This window comes from Trichechus manatus, unplaced genomic scaffold (genome assembly GCF_000243295.1).
Source record: "Trichechus manatus latirostris isolate Lorelei unplaced genomic scaffold, TriManLat1.0 scaffold00008, whole genome shotgun sequence".
Classification (NCBI taxonomy): Eukaryota; Metazoa; Chordata; class Mammalia; order Sirenia; family Trichechidae; genus Trichechus; species Trichechus manatus.
In genome coordinates this window covers 22550554-22572900 of record NW_004443944.1, presented here as the reverse complement: position 1 = coordinate 22572900, position 22347 = coordinate 22550554, and the positions used below count along the sequence as shown (strand labels likewise).

Sequence of the window (22347 nt, the reverse complement as noted above, 5' to 3'; positions counted from 1 at the left end):
TGTGTGTGTGTGTATTTACATAACTTTGCATATATAGCTACTATTCCACTGCTTAAGTGGATACTATACACCCTCTCCTCACTTATTACCATGGTTAGGTTCCAAAGACCAGGTCGTTATGTGAAATCAGTGTTATGTGAAAATGGAGGATGACCACATCATTATATAACTGCCGAATTATATCATTACATAACTGTCAAACCACTGAGAATCATGGCCCACCCAAGGTGACACATAACCTTAACCATCAAAGCCTCATTACTTTCACCTCACGCCTCAGTGTCTGTTACTGCCAGACGTACATTGTTAATGTGCAAAATAGCAGATTTTTTACTGTTGTCATAAATGCAAAATGTTGGATAATGAGATAGTTGATAAGTGAGGAGGTGTATTTGGCCAGTATCTTTCTTCTGATATCCAGTACTGATCCCCAGACTATGAGAGTAAGCAGAAGGTCAGGCAGGGCTATGGTATCCTATCCTATTTACCACAGTGATTGGTCTGGAGATGAACACATGACTCAGTCAGGCTTGGGAGTTCTTCCGTTTTATTTTTGGCAGGAGTGGGTAGGAAAATGACTCTTTCACTTCCTCCTCAGTCAGGAAGCTGTGATATCCAAAGCTGCAGGCAGCCATGATTCCAACGTTGGGAAGAAAGCAATTGCAAAGGATGGAGCTGACACCCAGAGACGTGTAGGGAAGGGTTGCGGGCAAAGAGCCGTGATGAAATCCTCAACTATATCTCCTGGGTCTCATTCCTTAAGTCAATAAACCTCTTTATTTTATTTTTTTTACCTAAGTTACTTCAAATTGGGTTATGTTACTTGTAGTTCAAGAAAGTTTTGAAAAACACAAAAGCCTAATACTGCCATCATTTACTGGCATTTGAGGTCAGATCATAGGGATTATTTCCATAATCCTCTTTTCTAGCTTTCAGAGTCAGAACAAACTAACTTGCAGGACAGAAAAAATGGAAGACGTTAGGCTTTTGAGGCACAAGGTACCTTTTTTAGCAACAACAAAATTAAACTTGATTTTATAATAAAATACACAATCACTTTAAAGAAATCACTTACTATGTATTTATGACATGCAAGAAACTCAATATATAAACTATACTGTATATGCAGGACAACTATCAGGTATAGCCAACCACAGTTTATTAACAGCCTCACTTCAAAAGCTCTCTTATCCTATCTTCTACATAGCTTCATCAGCCAGGAAGGTTTTGTCCATGTTTACCCTCTACAGTTGTATTAGGATACTAATTTTTTTGGCCTTCCAAATATGAAATTATAATATTAAAACACTAGGTAGACATTCTTTCTCAAACTTTTCTCACCACTCTATCTCCAGCCTCTCTCAACCTTCAGGTTTCTTTGCTAGGATTGAGTTACAAACTGAGTGCTAGATCTGAGTATAAGGAAAAGGATTTGGGTAACTGTGACAACAGAGCGCTAGTCAAGAGTCTCTTATTACTTTACATTATTTCAAAATAACTCATCTTCCTGTTCTAAAATTAAAGCCTTATAAAATGTCCATCAAAGTCTTAGTAGGAAAGAATCAGTACTACTATAGCAAGTTTCCATAATCTTCAAATTCAGAACTACTGAAAAGACCTGATGATCTCAATTACTGCCTCCACAAGCATGCATAAATCCGGAGAGGCTAGCCCAGAACCACTACTCCACTCTAGGTAAAATTCTTCAGAAAAGCTTCTAGCCCTGGCCTTTCTACAGGCTTTGGTGCCCTTCGCAGAAGCACAATACTGGAGACACAGGTATATTACCCCCAAAAGAGCTTGTCTGCACACTTAATTCACCTTTCACATAATGCCCATATTAGTTTAGTCTATATACAGAGATTGTCATCCATCCGTCAGTTTGTGGTACTGTGGTGGCTTGCATGTGGCTATTTGCTGGAAGCTATGCCACTGGTATTTCAAATACTAGAAGGATCACCATGGTAGACAGGTGTCAGAGGAGCTTCCAGACTAAGTCAAACTAGGAAGAAAGGTCTGGCAATCTACTTCCAAAAATTAGTCAATAAAAACCCTATTTGTCACAACAGATCAATGTCCAATTACCAACGATCATGAAGAAGGCACAGGACCAGACAATGTTTCTTTCTGTTATACATAGAGTCACCGTGGGTCAGAGCTGACTCAATGGCAAGTAATAACAGGTTTATAATACAGGTGGTTGGTGAGGCTCTCCTCTGCTGCTGAGTAAATCTGCTTTCTCCAACAAGCCTCACCCAGGAATGGGAGGCTTGGGATGGCTTCCCCTCATTTAGAGTATGCCGGCACAGAAAGGCAGATAAGCTAATGCCCCATGCCCCCTTCTTGAGGATGTCAGTGCCCACCTGGAACCCTAGCGCCACCCCCTGACAAACTGCTCAATATCTTTAGTGTAATTTCCTGAGTTTAGCCTGGAGCTGACAAGCACATAGCCACTTTGCAGACAGTCCCTTAATCCACCACCTCCATTTCTGGCCTGCCACCAATCTCTTCTCCAGAGCTGCCAGCTCCAGTGTGAGAAGAAAGCACTTCTACCTCTGCCACAAACACAGCTCTTTTGTGTGCTCTGAGCTGGGACTCCCTCCACAGCATCTGTCCACCAGTATGATACCACTGGTCTTCCTTGTCAGGGACTTCAGTAACATCTCTTATCTCTAAAGAACTTATTCTCCTCTCTACTTCCTGGCATTGCAATAGGATTTGGAGAAGAGGAAATAAAAGTATGCTTGGTTTACCATCTTAAACTGTAAGTTCCCCTAAAGGACATTTGTTTAAATGTCTTTTGGTCTTTTTGCTTTAAGTCTTTTCTCACCTATTAATTCCTTTAATATCTAGTTCAATACCCACTTCTCCAAAGGGACTCCCTAGATCAAAACTGAAATACCTTTAACTCTGGAAACCCTTTCAGCTCTCCTGTATATAGCTTCCCTGTTACTTGTATATATCTTTGCTGGTTCTTGCACATTTGCAAGGCTGTCTCTCTAACTCGTGAAAGCTCCTCAGTGACAGGGCTCAGAGATTATACTTCTCTTACAACGTCCTTCCTTCACTATTCCATTCCCAATAAATAAAGCAAGGCACACAGAAGGCACTAACAATATTCTAGATAACTAAACCAATAGTTATTTATCAAGTAGTCTTACTTAGGAAGTGTTTCATTACATATTAGGTAAAGGATCACTATGTGCCAGACTCTAATTTAGAAAAGTCCTGGTGAGAAATTGTTAGGGGAATCCCATTTCCCTGTTCCCATGTTTTCATGAGGAAAATCATGTTTTACTCCCTACAAGGTAACAATACTGGAAACACATTTTTTGTACTTCTTCAAACTCATCTCGTTTCTTTGATTGGGGACACGTGACTGGAGAGATTGGGAAAAGGAATGGCGTGTACATGGCCCAGTATCATCTCCTCTGCTTCAGGGATGCGCCTGTAGTTCTGGTGGATAAACTCAATTGAGAAGTCCAATTCTGGCCACAGACTGACGTAAGTTCTTCAGTCCAGTTTATCAGTAATAAGGCTGATAACTGGATGTTAATCTCTCTGCTGACTATTTCCCAAGTGACTTGAACCGCGAGAGGGAAAGAGGTTTGGCTTGCCACCACTACCACCCCACTCATCTACCAACATAAATAACATTAACAGCAGTGCTTCAGAAAGATTAGCCTGGTGGCAGTTGGTAAGATGAACTGAAGGAGGAAAAGATGGGAAGTCTATAAATCAGTTGTAAAGCTCCTATAATAATCCAAGGATTCAGTGACTCATCTGTAACCATCAAGTATTATCTAGGGTTTAATCAATAACTGCTCAAATCAAAACATGTATCTGAGCTAATCTTCAAGACAGTAAGTCAAAGCAGCACAAAAAACTGAGAATTATCAGTATATATTTTTTAAGTCAATTCATGTCCTTCCATAACTAAAACTGCTTCTTCTGACCAGTGGGGTCATCAATTAAAGGGTCCAAAACAATTTTATGCAGAACTGCCCCACAGGGTTTCCGAGGAATAAGTGGTAGATTCGAACTGCTGACCTTTGTGGTTGGCAGCTGAGCTCTTAATCACTGTGCTACCAGGGCTCCTAAAGATATAAAGGAGAAGTAATCAGGCTAATCAGTCCAGAATCTATCCGGGCTACATACAAGAATTCTATTATGTCACAAGTCAATAATATATATCTCTAAAGTAAAGAGAATGAAAGCCTCATGTAACTTGCTCACATTTCTAAAGAGATGATAAAGCACAGTCTGTCAGCATCCTCTCAACGGATGTCTCCTGGATTTCTAAACCTCAAAGAGATTCTGCTTTCTTCTAAGTTAGCAGCCCTTGAAAACACTACCAAGCACTTCACCAAGTCACTTATATTTTACAGTCTAATTAGATCAAAATCATGCTCCCTTAATTACTGCTACATATACATTTGACACACAACTTTGTTTTGTGAATAGCCTCTTCATTCCACCAAAATGGATGTCTATACACTCATCACCTTGTTTCATATCTCACACAAAGTAAATTCAAACTCCTTTAAGAAGTAGAGGTCAATTAAATTGTAAGCATCAGAGACCATTGGCTAAGTGAGCTCAGATACCTACATGGCTTTCTACACCCAAACCAGGCTCCTTTATTTGGGCTCTTAAACTCTCCTCTAATTACTCCAATTCTAAAACACTATCCTTATTACTCACTGTTCTCTGTAATAACCAAATTAAGTCACTCTACTAGCTCATGTCTAATGTCTTTTTCACACATGCTATTACCCTGAAGAACTACTTCATTTTCTCCAAAGTAATCTGGAGATTAAAATTATTGGCAGAAGCTAAAAAAGTTCACTCTGCCACCCCACACACACAACAGAGGACAGAGAACACTCACTAGGTTCACTGAGAAACAAAGCCCACAAAATTAGAACCCTGATTTTACCTACCTGTCTTGATCTTCTCTAAGGTATTCTACGGCCATTCCTGTAAATTACATTCCTAGGATCCCACCCTAGCCTCTTTAATAGACAAAAGATGAAATCCCCTGCCAGGCAGAGGGGAGTGAATATTATAAGGCAAAATTTTAACCTGGACTAGGAAATTATCCATCTGGTCCCAACAACCTGTCCTTCTGAAAAAGAATGGTACTATATACTACAAGTCACAGCACACACCACCTAAAATGCTTTCTCTCTTTAAAACTTACCACACTGACCCTATACGAGAGGAGTCTGATGACCTCACCTTACGTTCTATTAGCATTAACATCAAATTCTGGGTCGTTATGGATGCTCTTGGTGTGAGATAGATTAGACTAGATAGATTAGAGAAAGAGAGAATCTCAACCCTTAATTTTCTTTTTTTTTGGTAACTTAAATTCCTTAAGATTGGGACCTTAAGTTTTTCTGTATTTCCTCAAAAAGCTTAACTATAATACTCTGCACAAAGTTTTATATAGAGACAAATGGAAAAAACATATATTTGAATACTAATGACATATATTAAATTCCCTGAGTGAGGAGTACACTTGCTATCCTGAAAGGATCTATAGCCAGACCCTCAATATCACCCACTCCACAGTGAATCTGTACCCAGGCCCTCTGATCTCTCTAGAAGTAATTATGATCTCCTCTTGTCTCACATACTCAACGTTTTCTGAGCACCTGTTGATGCTTCAGGCACTGTGCTAAATGCTAAACTTGAGAAGTGGGTAAGAAATAGTCCCCACACTCATAGCTTAGGGGAAGCAATTCAGTCTTCTTCTGTCTGAAACTCCACAGCCACCTGCAGCTCTCACAGGCCACCTGCACCACTGACGACCATGGCTGTGCACCCTCAGAACATCTGCTCCTCTCTCACTCTACAGTGTGGCTGTTCCAGTAACTGCTGCCTTCCCTACGTCAGACCTGTGACAGTCCCTCCCTTACAACCTGTTCATGTTAACAAATTTCACTTCTTTTTAATTCAAAAGGAATGGTAAGAAATTACATGGCCAGTAATAATTAAGGTTAATTGGTTCTCTCATTAGGAGGTGAGAAAAGTGGTTCCTTTTTGGCCAAAAGCTAACATGGACAGAGGAGCACATAAACAAGGGATTTAAGAGGCATACCCACATATCAGGTTGGGTACCAATCACTAACTGAAGAATGCTGTGTACTAAGTATACAGGCAAAAAGGACGGTTGGAGTGGGGTGGGGGAAGTTCTGGGAGTATCCTAAAAATACTCCAAGACAACTCCAGGAATGCAATTAGAAACAGCAACCTCCAAGGACAGCCCCTTAAATTAGAACCAAGTGGGTGTCCCCTCTCCGATTTTACACAAGTGAGGCATGAAGCTCAAGCCACCCACAAAAAAAAAAAAACCAAACCCATTGCCTCTGAGGAGATTCCGACTCATAGCGACCCTTCAGGACAGAGTAGAACTGCCCTATAGGGTTTCCAAGGAGCAGCTGGTGGATTTGAGCTCTTAACCACTGGGCCACCAAGGTTCCCCAAGAAGTATAGAAAAAAAAAAGTATAGAAGTTATACCCAGGGTCTCTGGGTAATGCCTAAGGCAAACCATTCTGTGGAGGCAGAGCCAAGTGCTCAAAGCAGGGAGAAAGGCGCACACCTGGCCTTTCTGGACTTTGTCCTGGCTGCTGAGTCAGCTCCGCTCTTCTTCTCTTTGGCCTCCTTAGTGCCCGAGGCCTCTCGGGGCTTCCGTGCCTTCTTTGCTCCATCCTTCTGCTTCGGCTCCTTGGGTTCCTTGGCCTTCTTCGGCTCCTTAGCCTTCCTAGGTTCCTTTGGCTCTTTAGGCTCTCGCTTCCTCTTTGGCTTGGGCTCCCTGTCCTTGCTTCCCTTTGCTGCACCTTCCTGCTCTCCTGGATTCTTTTTCTTCCGTTTCTTCTTCACTCCAGTGCCTCCTCCTCCACTGTCCTCCATCCCATTATGGGATGTCATTTTCCTAGGGAAAAGGGTATCAGCTTCCTCTTCAGTAGCATACAGGTCCTTCTGGGGCAGACACTGACTAGAAATATCTTCAATTTTCTCTTCCTGATCAGTACTGCAGTCAAAAGGAGATGGGGATTTGTAGTCAAAATTGACAGAGGCATCAGACATTGGGGAGTGATTCAAAACTTTGAAATTTGACAACTGTAAAAAACAGAGAAACAGAAAAGCATATTACCCTTCCATTGCATGCTTCATACAAAGAGTATTATTAAGATTGAATGCATGGATTCACTCAACAAATACTGAGTTCCAATTATGTTTAGTTCCTACTGTGCCAGGCCCTGGAGATATAGTGGCAAATAGGACACACATGTCCTTTGCCCTTATGGAGCAGTACCAATTTGTTGCTAGCATATTGTAAGTAAAAAAATTACTACATAAAAACCAGGAGGATATCCATGGTTATATGCAGAATCTAAATACCTTTTTATGCTTCATGTCTAGGACAGGCAACTACCATAGTCTCCCACAAAATACCTTTACATGCCGCTATCAGACACAAAATCCTAGGCAACCTGTTCTGATCCAGAATGGCACACGTCACACTAATACACAAGAAGTTATTGTTCAAATTGTGGTCTGAGACTCAGTCATAAGTAAAGGTGATATCACTGGTGGTAATATCACCCGCGGTATATTGCTTTATTTCGCCAAATCTTTGTTCTCGCCTATCATTCAAACAGCATCAGCATATAGCTGGGTTGATTTTCAACAAGAAACTCAGTTCAGCGCTCAAAGCTTCACCTTTTACTTCTAATTTAAAATGGTGTTCTTCTGTATGACCATCTAACTTAGCCACCAGACTCAGCACCAAATAATCTTTGGTCACTTGAAAAAACCAAACCACCTACATAAGAGGATGCTCTGCCATGATAGATGTTATCTGAAAAAATGTGTCACCTGTGCTTAAGGCAACCCTAAAAGGGAAGTTTCAAAGCTTTTTTTGAATACCATCAAATAAATACGCGGCCTCCCAAGGTGACCTCTTTTAAGGAAACACTTCTTTGGAAGTAGAAGTTACATAGCATACTTTCAGGTCTGGTGTTATAGAAAACATCTGCCATTTCCTAACCAAGTCAAGGTGGCAATAATCAGATAACAATCTGTGGGTGCCAGTTCCAGGGAACAGCACACTCTCCTGGGTCTGGAACAAAGAAATAACTAAGGAGTGCCTGGGAGGGATAGGCATGTTTTCCAGGAAATGGTTACAGTCATCTTTGGATGATGGTTTAGGAACAGCACCATTTGTGAGTAGCTTGCTCTCCTACTAAGAGGCCTGGCATGTGCTAAAGGGCACAGACACTTGCCCAGGTGGTGTGGTTTCCCTCCAGTGTGCTGGTTACCCAGTCTGTACTCAGACTTCCTGGCCCATCCTGGTAGTGATGGGGAGCACAAAATTCAGCTACATATTTCTCCTTCTGTTTTTTGAAGTTCCCTTCACTAGTATGATATTCCCAAACAGAATACTGAGAATCCCAGGAGGAAAGGATGAAAGAAAATAAAGATTATTTTTTTTTAATCTTTTAATAAAGTTCAGCCTTAAAAACAAGGCTAAACACAGAGGGAATTGGTCATTCTGGCAGGATTCGTCACTAAAAAAAGAAAAATTCAGTGTGACAAACTCATTGCTGATTCAGTACTGAAGATGACTCTGGAAAAGGAGGAGCTAAGTAGACTTAAAAGGAATTTAAAATCAAATACAAGGCAAGAAGAAACTCCGCAGTGGGGTGACAGGTATCCAGTTAAAGCTCGGCCATCCCCATGATATTACTGAATTCTGTGCCAGGAACACTTGGCCCTCAGGGAATAAGTTTCTGCTTAGCATGCATGGGTGGACACACTAAAAAAGCAAGAGATGCAGATGTGCTTATTAAACAGCCTTCCAAAGACAACACATAAAAGATTTAATTCCATCCAGGTAGCTCTCCTACTATAGGTCAGAGTGGGGCCCTCTCTTTGACTCATACCTCATGTCAAGGTCTCTCTTATGAAGAACAGGACTCTCCCAAGCAGCTGGAGGCAAGTGGTAGTAATGGGATATTCATCTATTAGGTGATAATAACAATAGCAGCTAATGTTTACTGAACACATATTATATGGATATACCAGAAATTATGCTAGGCATGTTTCATGGCATTTCTAATCTTCACAATAACTCTACAAGGTTAACATAAAGATGTCCATTTTGTATATGAAGAAATGGAAGATCAGTGATGTTACTGATGTGTCCAAGGCTATACAGCTAGTAGTGGAAGAGTTTGGATTTGAATCCTCTGTCTGACCAAAGGCTAATGATTATTTCACTGAGCATTTTATGGCCTCCCAAGGAACCATAACAATTGCTAGGCCACCAGACCAGCATGAAACTTGGTTAGAAATGCTAAATGTGGTGGAGCATACAAACACTTTGGGAGAAGGCCAGGGAGCACCTTGTGGTACCATGGATCACTTTTGTGTGGCCTTTCTCACCATGGTTTTGTAACTCCCACCCAAATGATTGGATGGGACCATGCTAATAAGGTATATGGAATCCTAATGAGAGGACTGGTCACTTTTGCCATCCCACTAGGCTTAAAATGAGTCATCCGAGTGGCAGGAAAGGATCTCATCACCACTAAGGAAGAAGGGCCAAGAATGGAACACATCCTTTGGACCTAGGATCCCTGTGCTGAGAAGCTCCTAGAACAAGGAGACTGAGACAGAGAGGAAAAGAGAGAGAGAACACTGAAGACAGCAAGAAGCAGTGGCAGAGAAACAGCGGCCGGAGAGGCTGACAGGAGACTGCGTGGTGGGCTTCTCGGCCCATGGATGGATTGAAAAAGTTGAATGCCTTTGGGCAGGAGGCTTGCTGGCAGAGTAGGGTGCCTCTAGGCACTTGCTAGAGCTAAGTTTGCCAACCCACAGAGCTACTACTGAGTGCCTTCAGGCCGAGGCTTATCGGCCTAGTAGTAGTAGGGTGCCTTGGGGTACTTATCGATAGAGCTAAAAGAGCTTTGTAACACTTGCCTGAGCAAGGCAGAGGCCAAGTGGCCAGAGAGAGGCATGCCTGTGGACACAGTTGAAAAGAGCCTGTCCTGATGGAAGAACTATATCCTGAGCGTTTCTGAACCTGGATTTTAACCTGTTACTTCCCCAATAAACCCCATAATCATGAGTATTGTCTATGAGTTCTGTGTCACCATTGCAATGAATTATCAAACCCAGCAGAGAAGTAGAGAGTGTCCTAGAAGGGACAGTTGGTATCAGGACTGGTAAAGATGGCAGAGAGAAGAGGCATGTCTAACGTCTCACAGGGATCAGCGTTGGAATGTTGATCTTGATTCTCCTTCTCCCTTGTGAAGTTAGAGGAGGTCAGACGCCACAGTCACGCCATTTTTACATTCCTCATAAAACTAAACATTTATCTACCCAACGTCACAGCAATTCTGCTCCCAGGAATCATAGATAATCATCTAGTCTACTCCTCCTCTCACAGTATGTCCAGAATAGGCAAATCCATAGAAAAAGAAAGCAGATCAGTGTGTTGTCAGGGGCTGGGGGAGGGAGAAAATGGGAAGAAGGAGAATGACTGCTAATGGGTATAAGGTTTCTTTCAGGGGATGAAGAAAATGTTCTGGAATTAGATAGTTGTGATGGTTACAAAAGCTTGTGAATATACTAAAAACTAACGGATTGTTTACACTCCAAAAGGGTAGATTTTATGGCATGTGAATTGTATCTCAATTTTTAAAAAATCAAAATCAGGTAGAGAAAGACAATTCTCCAGTTACATCAACATTTGTGAGTGAGCTAAAACTGTCACAGATCCTTGATCTTTCAATCTACTTTGAAGCTTCTCCAAAGGTCTCCACCAAAACTCAGGACAGGCAACTCTATTCATGTTTTTAAGTAGTCTTCCTATTCCATAATTTCCCACAGGTAAACAGATTTAAAGACTCCTTATTTGTAGAATTTAAAAATCAGCAGCTTACTTCCACTAAAAAAGTAATGAATTGTTTTATGTCTGCCTCATAAATGCTAGTGATGTATCAGATGACATCGGTAGCATGAACTGAAAGAACCACTGTGTAACAAGTAATTGTTATGTAATATTTTAGTTACAATTATGTCTATTTATATACCATTTGTTTATGGTGTTTATTTGCAAATATCCTATATAAATACACTGGCAAACCCTAGGATCCTAGTCAGAATGGGCCTCTGAGGTCATCTAGCCAAACTCCCATCTCATGCTCTTCAATATACAAGGCAATGGTCCTCCAGTCTCTCCTAGGGCTAGGGAGTTTACTGCTTACCAGGCATATGCCACAGCTGGGCAGCTCAACTACTCAAGATTTTCTTCTGTATACTGAGCTAAAACCTGTCCTCTTGTATCTCTCCCAATGTGTCCCATTCTCATCTACAGATCCAGCAACAGATACATTTAATCCTTCACATGAGGCCCTTAAGTCTTCACTTCTTTAGGCTACATAATCCTAATTTCATCCATCATACCACATATGAAATGAGTCAACATTCTTTTACCATCCCGGTCACTTTGTTCTAGGCGCTTGAGTATATACTTAGAACACAAAATTAATTAGAATGATTAAAGAAAAAATTGTTAAGTATACTAAAGACTGGGGAAAGTAATGTTCAGATTTCTTTTTTTTTTTTTTTTTTTGAGGTGGGGGAGGATAGATAAGGTCCATAATAACTTTAAATCCTTTTGAAACGTGATTCCAGGATGAGACTGTTGAATCTTGGATCTATTGGGCTTTTTACTATTTCTCTGTATGCATTACTGAAAAAGGCCTTCCAATGACTACCAAACTCAAGGTCTGAGTAGTATTAGCCCTCATCTTCAGACCCTCTGTGGGATGAAGCTGCAAAGACTTAGAAATGAATTACTTACTCATTGAGGTTATCAGTTTTGCTGTTCTATCTCTTTGACTATTCTGAATTGTGTATCATTATCTGGTGGTAAACATATTTCTAGAGCTCTGAATCCTCACCTTCCCCGGTAGAGAGCTGGAACCAATTCTTCTGAGAACCTGGCACCACTAAATCCACCATTCTTCTTATCCTAGTTTATCTTTGGTTACCACCCAAAATTTAGCACTCCACTCCCTTACCACCACGTGCTCCACCTTCCCAAAACCACCTATATACTATTCTCTTCCTTCCCAATGTTTCCTCCTGGGTCCTCTGAAGTGACCTGAACTCTCAATTTCTTCTTCGCTTTAACTGAAACCTGGTTCTCTCCAGAAGACATCTTGCCTTTTCAAACACTCTCAAATCCTTTGATGAGGCTTGCATTCCCCATGCTCTCCAATTCCAAATCACTACTCTTCCACCCACAATTAAAAACCCTGGTTCTTTTAAGGTATATGCCATTCACTACTATTACTGCCTGTTTGTAACCAGATTATAAGCTTCTTAAGAAAAAGAATAAAATTCAGTCACTGTTGTACCTGGTCCCAAGTAGACAAGTATTTCTTGGGTGAATAAATGCTGAAAAATTCACTATTCGTTTGGCGAATAAATTATATTCATATTCACTCTAGGGAAGAAAATAAGGTCTAATAACATGAAGGTCTTTGAGATTCCCAAAGCACATCTGAAGAACACTCTTCCCATCCCATCTTTATGTTTTCTAGAGAACCTAGAATGAAGTCCTCTACTTACCTGACTCTTGATCACAAGGTTAGGTGGCAAGGTTCTCCCCTAGTTACTGCATGTCTAGACTCCTCCCAGTCATAACTACAAGTTTTCATTCTACTTATAATATTACCTATTTCTATTGCATTCATCACTTACTAATTTTCTTCTACATCAGATATGTGTACCAAAATCCCTCTTGCCACTTAGGATGATAAGACAGAACCATGTTTTATCATATTTTATACCTCTCTCAGTACCAAGCAAGAAACTGGCATTCCTCATACTCTCCAATTCCAAATCATTACTCCTCTACCCACAATGTAAAGCCCTGGCTCTTCTGACATATATACCATTCACTACTATTACTGCCTGTTTATAACCAGACTATACATTTCTTAAGAAAAAGAATAAAAATCAGTTATTCCGATATCACAGGTTTGTCATCACTAATGTTAGGATGTGTCCCCTTAAAAAAGCCTTTTCAGCTGTACTATACAACAGTAGTGCTACATGGTTTTTCAATGATTAGAGTTCACATTTTATTTCTCTAGCTAATTTTTTTCTGTCTAATACTGCTTGGTTATCTTAGGAATTAAAATATGTATTTCTTAGAAGCAGAGGTTTCATTATTTTTTAATATAGATAAAAGACTATAAACCCCTAGGGACAGGCAATAAACAGAAATTTAAGAGGATAATTCATTTTAAAATGTTTTGTTAAAGTCTATTTTTCTTACAACACTTATTTAGGAAATACAAAGTTAATCTCTCAATAAACCTTTGTTCTTGGCACACTGTTCCTGTTATGCCCTTTCTGGTTAATGACACACATGATTATTTATTACTGAGTTTTGATTAACCTGTAAAATTTGTCATCTCAGTATAATCTTGATAAGATTTTGACAAAGAAATGGGGAATTTTCAAGATCAAACTGATTTACATGTCATTTTTCTCCAGAGAAGAGGAAAAATGGTTTTTAAAGTGCAGACGTTTTATTTGCTGCTACCTCTTACACCTTAGAATCATGGTAAGAAAAAGAACAAAGTCTGATAATCAATTTTACTGTTACACTGAAGGATTCCCTTGCCACTGATACAGGGAATGCCAAGCACTCAACATATTGCCTCGTTTAATTCTTATCAGCACCTTGTGAGGCAGGTATGACTTCTTCCATTTAAGTGATGAGAAAAGCCAGGCTGGAGGCGCACAAAGTCGCATAGCTAAAGAGTTAGAATTTCAATCCTGTTCAGCTGAAATCAAGGTCCAAGTTCATTCCAGAACACGGGTCTCCTCTTAGTCAGGCACTGAACTCTCTACACACATGCTCAATCCTGGAGTCTATACATTGCTTCAGCTGTAACAAAATTTTCTATTTTCACGCTCTGCAACTTCTTATAGTTCAGCATCGGTATGGCCTAACCTCACACTTAGAAGAGAAGCAGGATAACTCTTCCTGAAAGTGGCCCCATTTATTTAACTTGCTCCTCCACCACATCTAATATTAAACTTCAAAATAAAAATCCCATCTTGTTCATCAGCATCACTGCGAGTTCTAAAATACCCTAGGGTAAGGTTATTATGAATGAAAACCCATCAAACTGAGGCTATACAACAGCTGGTTGATATACCAAAGATCTTAATATTAACCAGTAAAATCTCTAAATAAACCAGGATTCATTTTGGGGTAACTGATACATTTTTGTTTAAATCAAAGGTTAACATAAAAGAATGTTTAAAAAGAAATTAAATACACAGATTGCTTTAAGAAACATAAACTTGCCCATATATCATAGATGACAATAGTTTTGAGGGTTTGGGGTTCTCTTCAGTAATATGTTCTTTTTAACAGCTAAATCATATTTTACTAGATGGATGTGTTATGATTTAAATAGTCCCTTTTTTGAGGGACATGTAGGTTCTTTTCCATCTCTGCTATTATAAACGAAATTCCCTGTGCACCGCTTTGCACACCTGTCTGAGAATATCCATACGATAAATTCCTGGCACATGGAACTGCATCTCTGTAGTATTTTACCTACCAGCTGACAACTCATTATAGATGTAGGACAGAAAAAGAAATCCAGTATGTATGTGGATCGTATTTACTCACTGCTCTTCCTGTTAAGAACTGACAACGGATGAGTCACTTATTTCCCAAAACAGGCTGTTTTGTTCTGGTTTCCTAAGGACCTATTCATTGGGTACAGACCAGAGCTTAGTTCTTGTATCCCTAAGTCACTCTTTATCTGACTAGAACTCCCTAGGAGCAGAGTGAGGAGGAACGAATGGCTAGTCTCACCCAACCTCTATGCACAAGAGTGTCCTTGGCCCAGTCACAAACCCCTGGGCTCCAGTGAAGAACAGGGATTCAGATCCCCCCCTGGTTACCAGGTTACCATTCAATTCTGTAAAAGGAAAAATAGGCCATCAGAGATAGTCTGTTTCCAAGAGACAGAAGCAGGTCCTCCCATCTCACTCCCCTGAGCAACACCGGTTGGGGTCTCTGGGTTCCTTTGAATGTATAAACACCTGGATCAGGGAAGTGTCAACTAAGGAAAGATATCCTGGCAGGATGAGTCACACAGGCCAGATGTTTTCATCAATTCCCCTCCCCTACAAGAAAGCAAATGCCAAATAGCTGATGTTCGTACCCTTTCAATTAGTTCAAGAGCCCCTCCAGAAGAAACCTCCCGTCCATCATTATAAGAATTCCTATTAATAAGAATGCTTTTAGTTTAACCAAAAATCTTAAATGATAAATAAATAGACTATAAAGAATTGCTGACATCTCTCTTTTATAAAAACTTGGGTAGCTGTTCCAAGGGAGGAAAATCTCTCTTGCACATAGCTAATTTTGTATAATAATCTGACCCACAGTTTTCATTACATTTATTCCTATATCGGAGCTGACCTTAGCAAAAGCAAAAATCTATATATTAAGTTGTTCAGAAGAGAATTCTCAGTTACCATGTGGAGGATGTGAAACAGAAGCTAAGAGACGAGCCAACACTACCAGCGTCTCCTCCTGTTAAAAAAGCACTTATATACACTGGATGCATTCACGTAAAAGAAATGTGTCACTTACCTGCTTCTCTTTCTTCTGTATTTTCATTATCATCTACTGAAGGAAGAAATTTACTTCTGTAAAACATAAAAAGGCAAAGATTATGATAAAATCCAAAATCAAACATTTTAGATTATCTCAGGACAGCCTGTGACACACCAGGAAACAATAAGTAGAGGATTATTCCTACAGAATATTCATAATCGGTGGTCTTCCAGAGTCCTAAGTGTAGCTCTAACCCTAATCCTATCCCAAACCCTATTTACTGCTCCAGACTGGATGGAGTCTTTGTAGATAAAACAAGTTATAAAAGGTGCTGGCATACTAAAATTACAAAGGTAACTAAAAGAGGAACCAAAAATTGTGATATGATTATACTGACAGGAATGGAGGAGAGGAGGTAGAAACAAGCTAAGCTCTCATCCCTTTCAAACAAAATCAAATAATGTCTCTCACTGATAAATCAAGAAATAAAATATATTAAAAAAAGAGAGCTAAAAGTACTTCTAAGGAATGAGACAAGAGTTGGTGTGAGGTAGGGCAGGTTATTCTTATATTTTATTATAAGCTCTACTATACTCTGACGTTTTAAGCCATGTGTATATATTACTTGGCAAAATAAATTACATTCAAATATTTCATTTACTTTTTTAAATGACTGACTTTAATCTATCCAAGACTTAAGCCCCTACCCTACTCCAATCAAAATGTCCTTGAGGACATTTTTTCTCTTAAATGCCTTTTGAATACCATAATAATGAGTGCCTAGCAACTGGCTTTAAGAGATCCAGAAATGCACTGGGGCACCTATGGGGATTAGAAAGAACCCTACCCTAGGAAAATCAGGATCTGAGGCTGCCTGCCTCACTAGCTCGTGATATGGCTTTGGGTCAGATCATCCAACTCTGAAGCTCTCACCTTCCTCATATATAAAATGATGGACGGATCATACAATCTCAAAGGTCCATTCTGGTTGTAGGGTAGATGTAGACACTGCCTCATATTTATTGTTTACTTTGTTTCCTGGACATCCCACAGAGCTACAAAACTTAACTAAGGAGGCACACAATTGTCCTTAAGTTTCATAACTATTTCTTATATCCAAATGAACATGATGATGTTTAGGCATTAAGTAGAGCTTAAAATTAAAGTAAGAGTCCATTTTTCTAAGTGAGTTCACAGCATGGCTGACGCAAACCGAGAAAGATTAACCGTTTGTGATTCCAGTCATCCTTGGGGCTTCAATTACAGTTTAATGACTATAAATTTAGTTTTTTCACCAAGAACTAGAAGTATTTTCTATATAAAGGATCATAAAATGCCATGGCTTCTTCCCTATAGAGACACTTCTGCCAAGACATTGCTACTCACAAAGAGCACACTGACCTAAGGGAGGAACAAGCTAGAAAATGGGCATGGTCAGACGCTAGACTGAGGGGCGAAGGAGCTAGGTAGAGAAGAATTGGCAAAAATAAAGTTAAATCAGCAAATGATCCTTCCAAGAATCACTGTGAGGATTAGCATTTGACGAAACTATTGCTCACCTGAAGAAAACCACAAATTCCAGGAAAATGCTCTGAATCAGGGCAGCTAAAACTTAAAACAATTTTACCCTCTGAGCTTCATTATCGTGAAGTCAATTCTAGGTAAATTATATTAGTACAAGTTTATTTCCTTTTATCTCCCAACTTCAAATTATCAGACCCCAGAAAACCAACATTGTTATCAAAAACTGACACAAATTCTGAAATGAAGAAAGAAGTTTGGGAAATTAAAAAGGAGATTATCAATAATAAGACATGTATTCAAATAAACAAAATTCAGCCCAACATAATGAGATTTTGAAAAATACAGAAAAAAACTCACCAATGCCAATAAAAATTACTTATTAATGTATAAAGAACTGATACAACTATAATAAACTAGAGACATAAAAAAAATGCAACTTCCAATTAAGCACCACAAACTAACAAGCAAATATGCAGGGTCCAACACTGCCATGCGTGTGGGAAAACAGGTCCTACTTATCATTGCTGATGGCACTTTTAACTGTTTCAAGATTTCTGAAGAGCCCTGGGGCAACGTGCCACTAGATCTATAAACTGTTCTGATCTTTTATCTGCGAATTCCACTTTAAGTAATTTATCCCAAGGAAGGAGCCCTGGTGATGCAGTGGTTAAGCACTTGGCCCCTCTAAGGGAGAAAGATATGGCGGTCTGCTTCTGTAAAGATTTACAGCCTTGGAAATCCTATGGGGCAGTTCTACCCTGTGCTATGGGTCACTATGAGTCAGCATGGATTTGACAATAGTTTTGATTTGTTTTTTAGTCCAAGGAAATAAGCTAGTAGGAAATAAACCAGAGCCTTAGAGGAGGCAAGGGGATGAGGCAGGGAGTGATTGAAAATATTTATCACAGCAGAGTGTAGGCACCGGACAGTGCCATGAAGATTAGTGGTTTCATCGTAAGGCCTGAGAAGACGAGAGAAGGTAGATGAACGCAGGCTGGAACCACTGAGGAAGAGGTGAGGCTGAAGCAAGTACGGCTTGAATGTGATTGGTAAGCAAGGAGAGAAGGCTTGGAAGAAGAGAGGTGAGTCAAAGATTCTAAACCAAATCTTTCCCCCAACTTTGTTCACATACGAGATATCCATCTACACCTTCATCAATACTCATGCTGCATACAGTAGAAAACCCCACCCCATTCTATCTTCTTGGGAGAGACAGTCAAATCTTGGTGAGTGCGAGTGATGTTACTCTAACTGCTCCAGTTCACTAAAAGCAAACTTGGCAAACCTCATGTTATTACCGTCAAACCATTTACAGCACCCTGACGGATTGCCGCACACCACTATGCTACCACCCCATGAGATAACAGACCTCATAAACAACACCAATAGGTGTTCAATAAGCATTTACTGACTTTCACTTATCTGAACAGCACCCCATAATTTATAAAGTGCTCTCTCTTACACTGTAAGTATCTTTTTTTTTTTTAAACTTTTATGGCACACATTAAAAAGATAACAACAACAAAAAATTACGTACTTTTTGTACGGCTAAATTTTATACAGCACAAAAAGATGAACAGATTCACCCTACAGCATGTACTTGTGTACAATGCTGGAAATGGTTTTACAGCCTCTGCTGCTGCACTGCCAATATTAGATCCTTTTGGTTCAATAAAGGATGGAACCACAGTAATTTCAGGATCCTATGACTCAATTAGAAACATTAATACAGACATATTCTGAAAACCTTGTACGGGCAAACCAGGGAATTGGTCAACAGTAGCAAAAATAATGTGTTAACTTCTAAGTCATACGAAAACTGGCAGGACTCCTGCTCTCCTCAATGCATGTCAACGCTTACATATTAATGTAGCATTTAATTACCTTCACAAGAGACTTTGTTTTGTTCACATCTGTACTTCCTGAGTCTGGAACAGCACTAGCCTCATGGCAGGTGCTCAATAAACAACTGTTGAATGAAAGAATCATTTTCTCTCCTTAGGATATCACTAAACCTCTCCCTTTCTATAGCTTTTCTTCCATCAACAAACACACAGGTTCAATTCTATCTTAAAATAATAACAACACTATCAACCGACCTGTTGCTGTCGAGTCAATTCCTACTAATAGCGACCCTTTAGGACAGAGTAGAACTGCCCCATAGGGTTTTCAAGGAGCAGATGGTGGATTTGAACTGCTGACCTTTTGTTTAGCAGCCAAGCTCTTAACCACCATGCCACCAGGGCTCCAGCAACTACCTAAACGCCTAAAATTTCACTTCTTCCCATATCATGTCCCTAAATTTGCTCTTAGCAATTGTAAATGACTCCCTAGTTCCCCAAACCCAGTGAGCACTTTTCATGCTTTATTCTGACTTCCTTGCAGCATTTTACACTACATACCATCTCCTCTTCTTAAAATCCTCCCCTCCACGGGTTTCTAGTATATCACTCTCTCCTGATATTCCTCTGATCACAGGTTTCCAATGCTCAGCTTTCTCTCTAGGCTCCTCCTATTATGAGGTCTAACCCTTAAATGTCAGTATTCTCAGGGTTCAACACTCTCAATACCACAGGGGCTCCCTGAGTTCTCTACTCAACATCTAAAGTTCTTCTGTCTACATACTGACCACCACATATTTTCAAATCCTAGTCATCCTACTGATCTCCAAGTGGACATATCCAAACACGTTCTGGCCAATTCCAATTAGGTATTCCATGAGTAAAGGAAAAACAAAAACAAAAACACCAATCTTCCAAAACCAAACTTAGTACTACCTTAAAACACACACACACCTCAGCTCCTTGCGTGCCCCATGGGAGGTTAATGCCCCAAGACCTGCCACCTAGCCCATCATCTTTAATTCCTTTCCTTTCTCTTCCCAAACCCTAGCGATTCTAACTCCTTTATAATCCTGAATCCCTCGCTCCTCCCCAGTCCACTTCTTCAGTTTATTCCCACAACTAATCAACAATGGAACAGTATTCGAATAACAAATGGTCATCTCTTTCCTTTCAAAAAAAGACCTTATGACCTAATGGAAACATTTCTGCACAGTTAGGATATTTAAACTGGCGCGAGGAAACGCTTCTGTCACATTTTTAAGAATTTCCTATATTTTTGAGCTCTAGACGAGAAATTTTGTTTTGCATTAAAGGTGGCACAGCATCAGAATACATTGAGGGCTTTTAAAAATATCCATGCATTCCTTCTGATGCCTATAAGTTTTCCTTGGAACATATGGGAATTTGTAAGTTACATCAGCTTCTGTGAAAAATGACCTTTTGTACATAATTTAGGCCAGATAGAGCAAGTCTATACAGGTGGATCTTTGATGCTCTCTACCACAGGCTGGAGATAACAAGCCACACCTAAATTTATGACTACAAGTCAAGAATCATTCATGTCGAGGCGGGGCCAAGATGGCAGAGTAGTCAGATGCTTCCGGTGGACCCTCTTACAACAAGGACCTGAAAAAACAAGTGATTCAATTATATACGGCAATCTGGGAGCCCTGAACATCAAAGGCAGAGTTGAGGAACTGGACTAAGTGGCAGGGGGAGGGAGAGACGGTTCGGAAGCAGCAAGGAGCTGCCAGACCTGATCTGGCGAGAGCCTGAGCCCTCCAGCTGAGCAGCTCATGGGTGAGCGGTGAGGCAGGCAAGCGGCTGTGCTCCGGAGGCACGTTTTCTGCACCAGGAGAGACCCAGCACCAGAGAGTCTCCATGGTCACCCAGAACCAGTGAGAAGTAGCCCTGTAACTGAGAAAGATAAGTACTTGTGTACGGCCTACCGCACGGATCAAAAACACCCCCTTAGGGAAAAACCTCTCTCCCATTTACCTCCCCGCTCCCAGCTCTGCACTGGGTCCCGGACCGGCTTCAGCAATTGCCGAATCCCCTGGGCTGGAAGCAGGATCCATCACACGCCCGAGGCCATTCTCCCTGCCTTGGAGAGTGAATAACAAACAGAGGAAAAAATGAACTGCCAGCTCCCCTAAGCCAGGAACCCAGGGTGGGCACAACTAACTCCTTTGCCTAGGTACAGGCATAAAGGATCCAAGGACTCTGAGTGCCTTTCACCCCTGCACAGACTTGTGTGGGCCCATCTCAAGAGCGTAGGCCCTCACTACTGCAGTACAACAGGGTATATACCGGAAGTCTAACCTCAGCTGTTTCAGCTGTGAAGTGACAGGTTCTTGACATCTGACGCTGCTCTGCCCATTAAGCAGGGTATTCACCTACCCACATCAAGGGCCTGAGGACTGGTGGCTCCACACACCTATCCTAGCCACCTGAGATAGGGGCGCATGAATAAGAGGTACCACCCAGTCCTTACAGCCAACAGCATTAGGTGCTCATAGTCTGGCTGCAAAACCCACCCACCTATGTGCTCTACGGAACACGGACGCGCCTTCCTCCTGGACACTCGGGGGTGGCTGTCAGCCCCCTGCCTTGCTCAGAGTGTGTCCGCCTGCTGCAGCCAGATGCCTGTGCCTACACCAATCACCCATGCCTGTCTAGAACTGTAAGTCAGAGCCTACACCACACAGTTGGTGACTATCTACCTGGGCACCTGAGGTGAATCCACACAGGAGGAGTGGGCAGACTCCTGAGCTCACATACCTAGTAACTGATCTAACCACCTGGTGACAGGATGACAGAGCTTCAAAGGTGCCAATAATCAAACTAGCTCATAGAACAGCCTATTCGGGCATATCAAAACAAAACAAGAAGCTAGGACGCAGTAAGCTAACATAAAATAAATAAATATAATAACTTATTGATGGCTTGGAGACAACAGTCAGTATCAAATCACATAACGAGGCAATCCATGATGGTTTCAGCAAGCTCCCAAAATAAAGAATCTAGAAATTTTCCAGAGGAGGAGAATTTCTTGGAATTACCAGAGGCAGAATACAAAAGATTAATATACAGACCTCTTCAAGAAATTAGGAAGGAAATTAAGCAAAACACAGAACACGCAACAGAGGAAATTACAAAGATTAGAGAATAGCTTAATGACAAATTTAACAGGCTGCAAGAATCCATAGAGACAGCAATCAGAAATCCAGAAGATTAACAATAAAATTTCAGAATTAGACAACTCAATAGAAAGTGACAGGAGCAGAACTGAGGTAATG

At 40.7% G+C, this 22347-nt stretch overlaps 1 protein-coding gene across 4 annotated transcripts in view; it reads right to left on the bottom strand.

Moving 5' to 3' along the window:
- CHD6 (chromodomain helicase DNA binding protein 6) overlaps positions 1–22347 on the bottom strand; it is a 237380-nt gene that overhangs the window by 156721 nt on the left and 58312 nt on the right. For 3 of the 4 annotated variants that reach the window (XM_004370339.2, XM_023724628.1, XM_023724623.1), the window contains 2 exons: positions 15717–15772; positions 6609–7129 (listed from right to left, as the gene is read on the bottom strand). In XM_004370339.2, coding sequence (XP_004370396.1) covers positions 6609–7129; positions 15717–15749 — 554 coding nt within the window. In that variant the 5' untranslated portion in view covers positions 15750–15772. Of the gene's footprint in view, positions 1–6608; positions 7130–15716; positions 16504–22347 lie in introns of those variants that run through there. The other variant, XM_023724621.1, reaches the window with a different exon arrangement.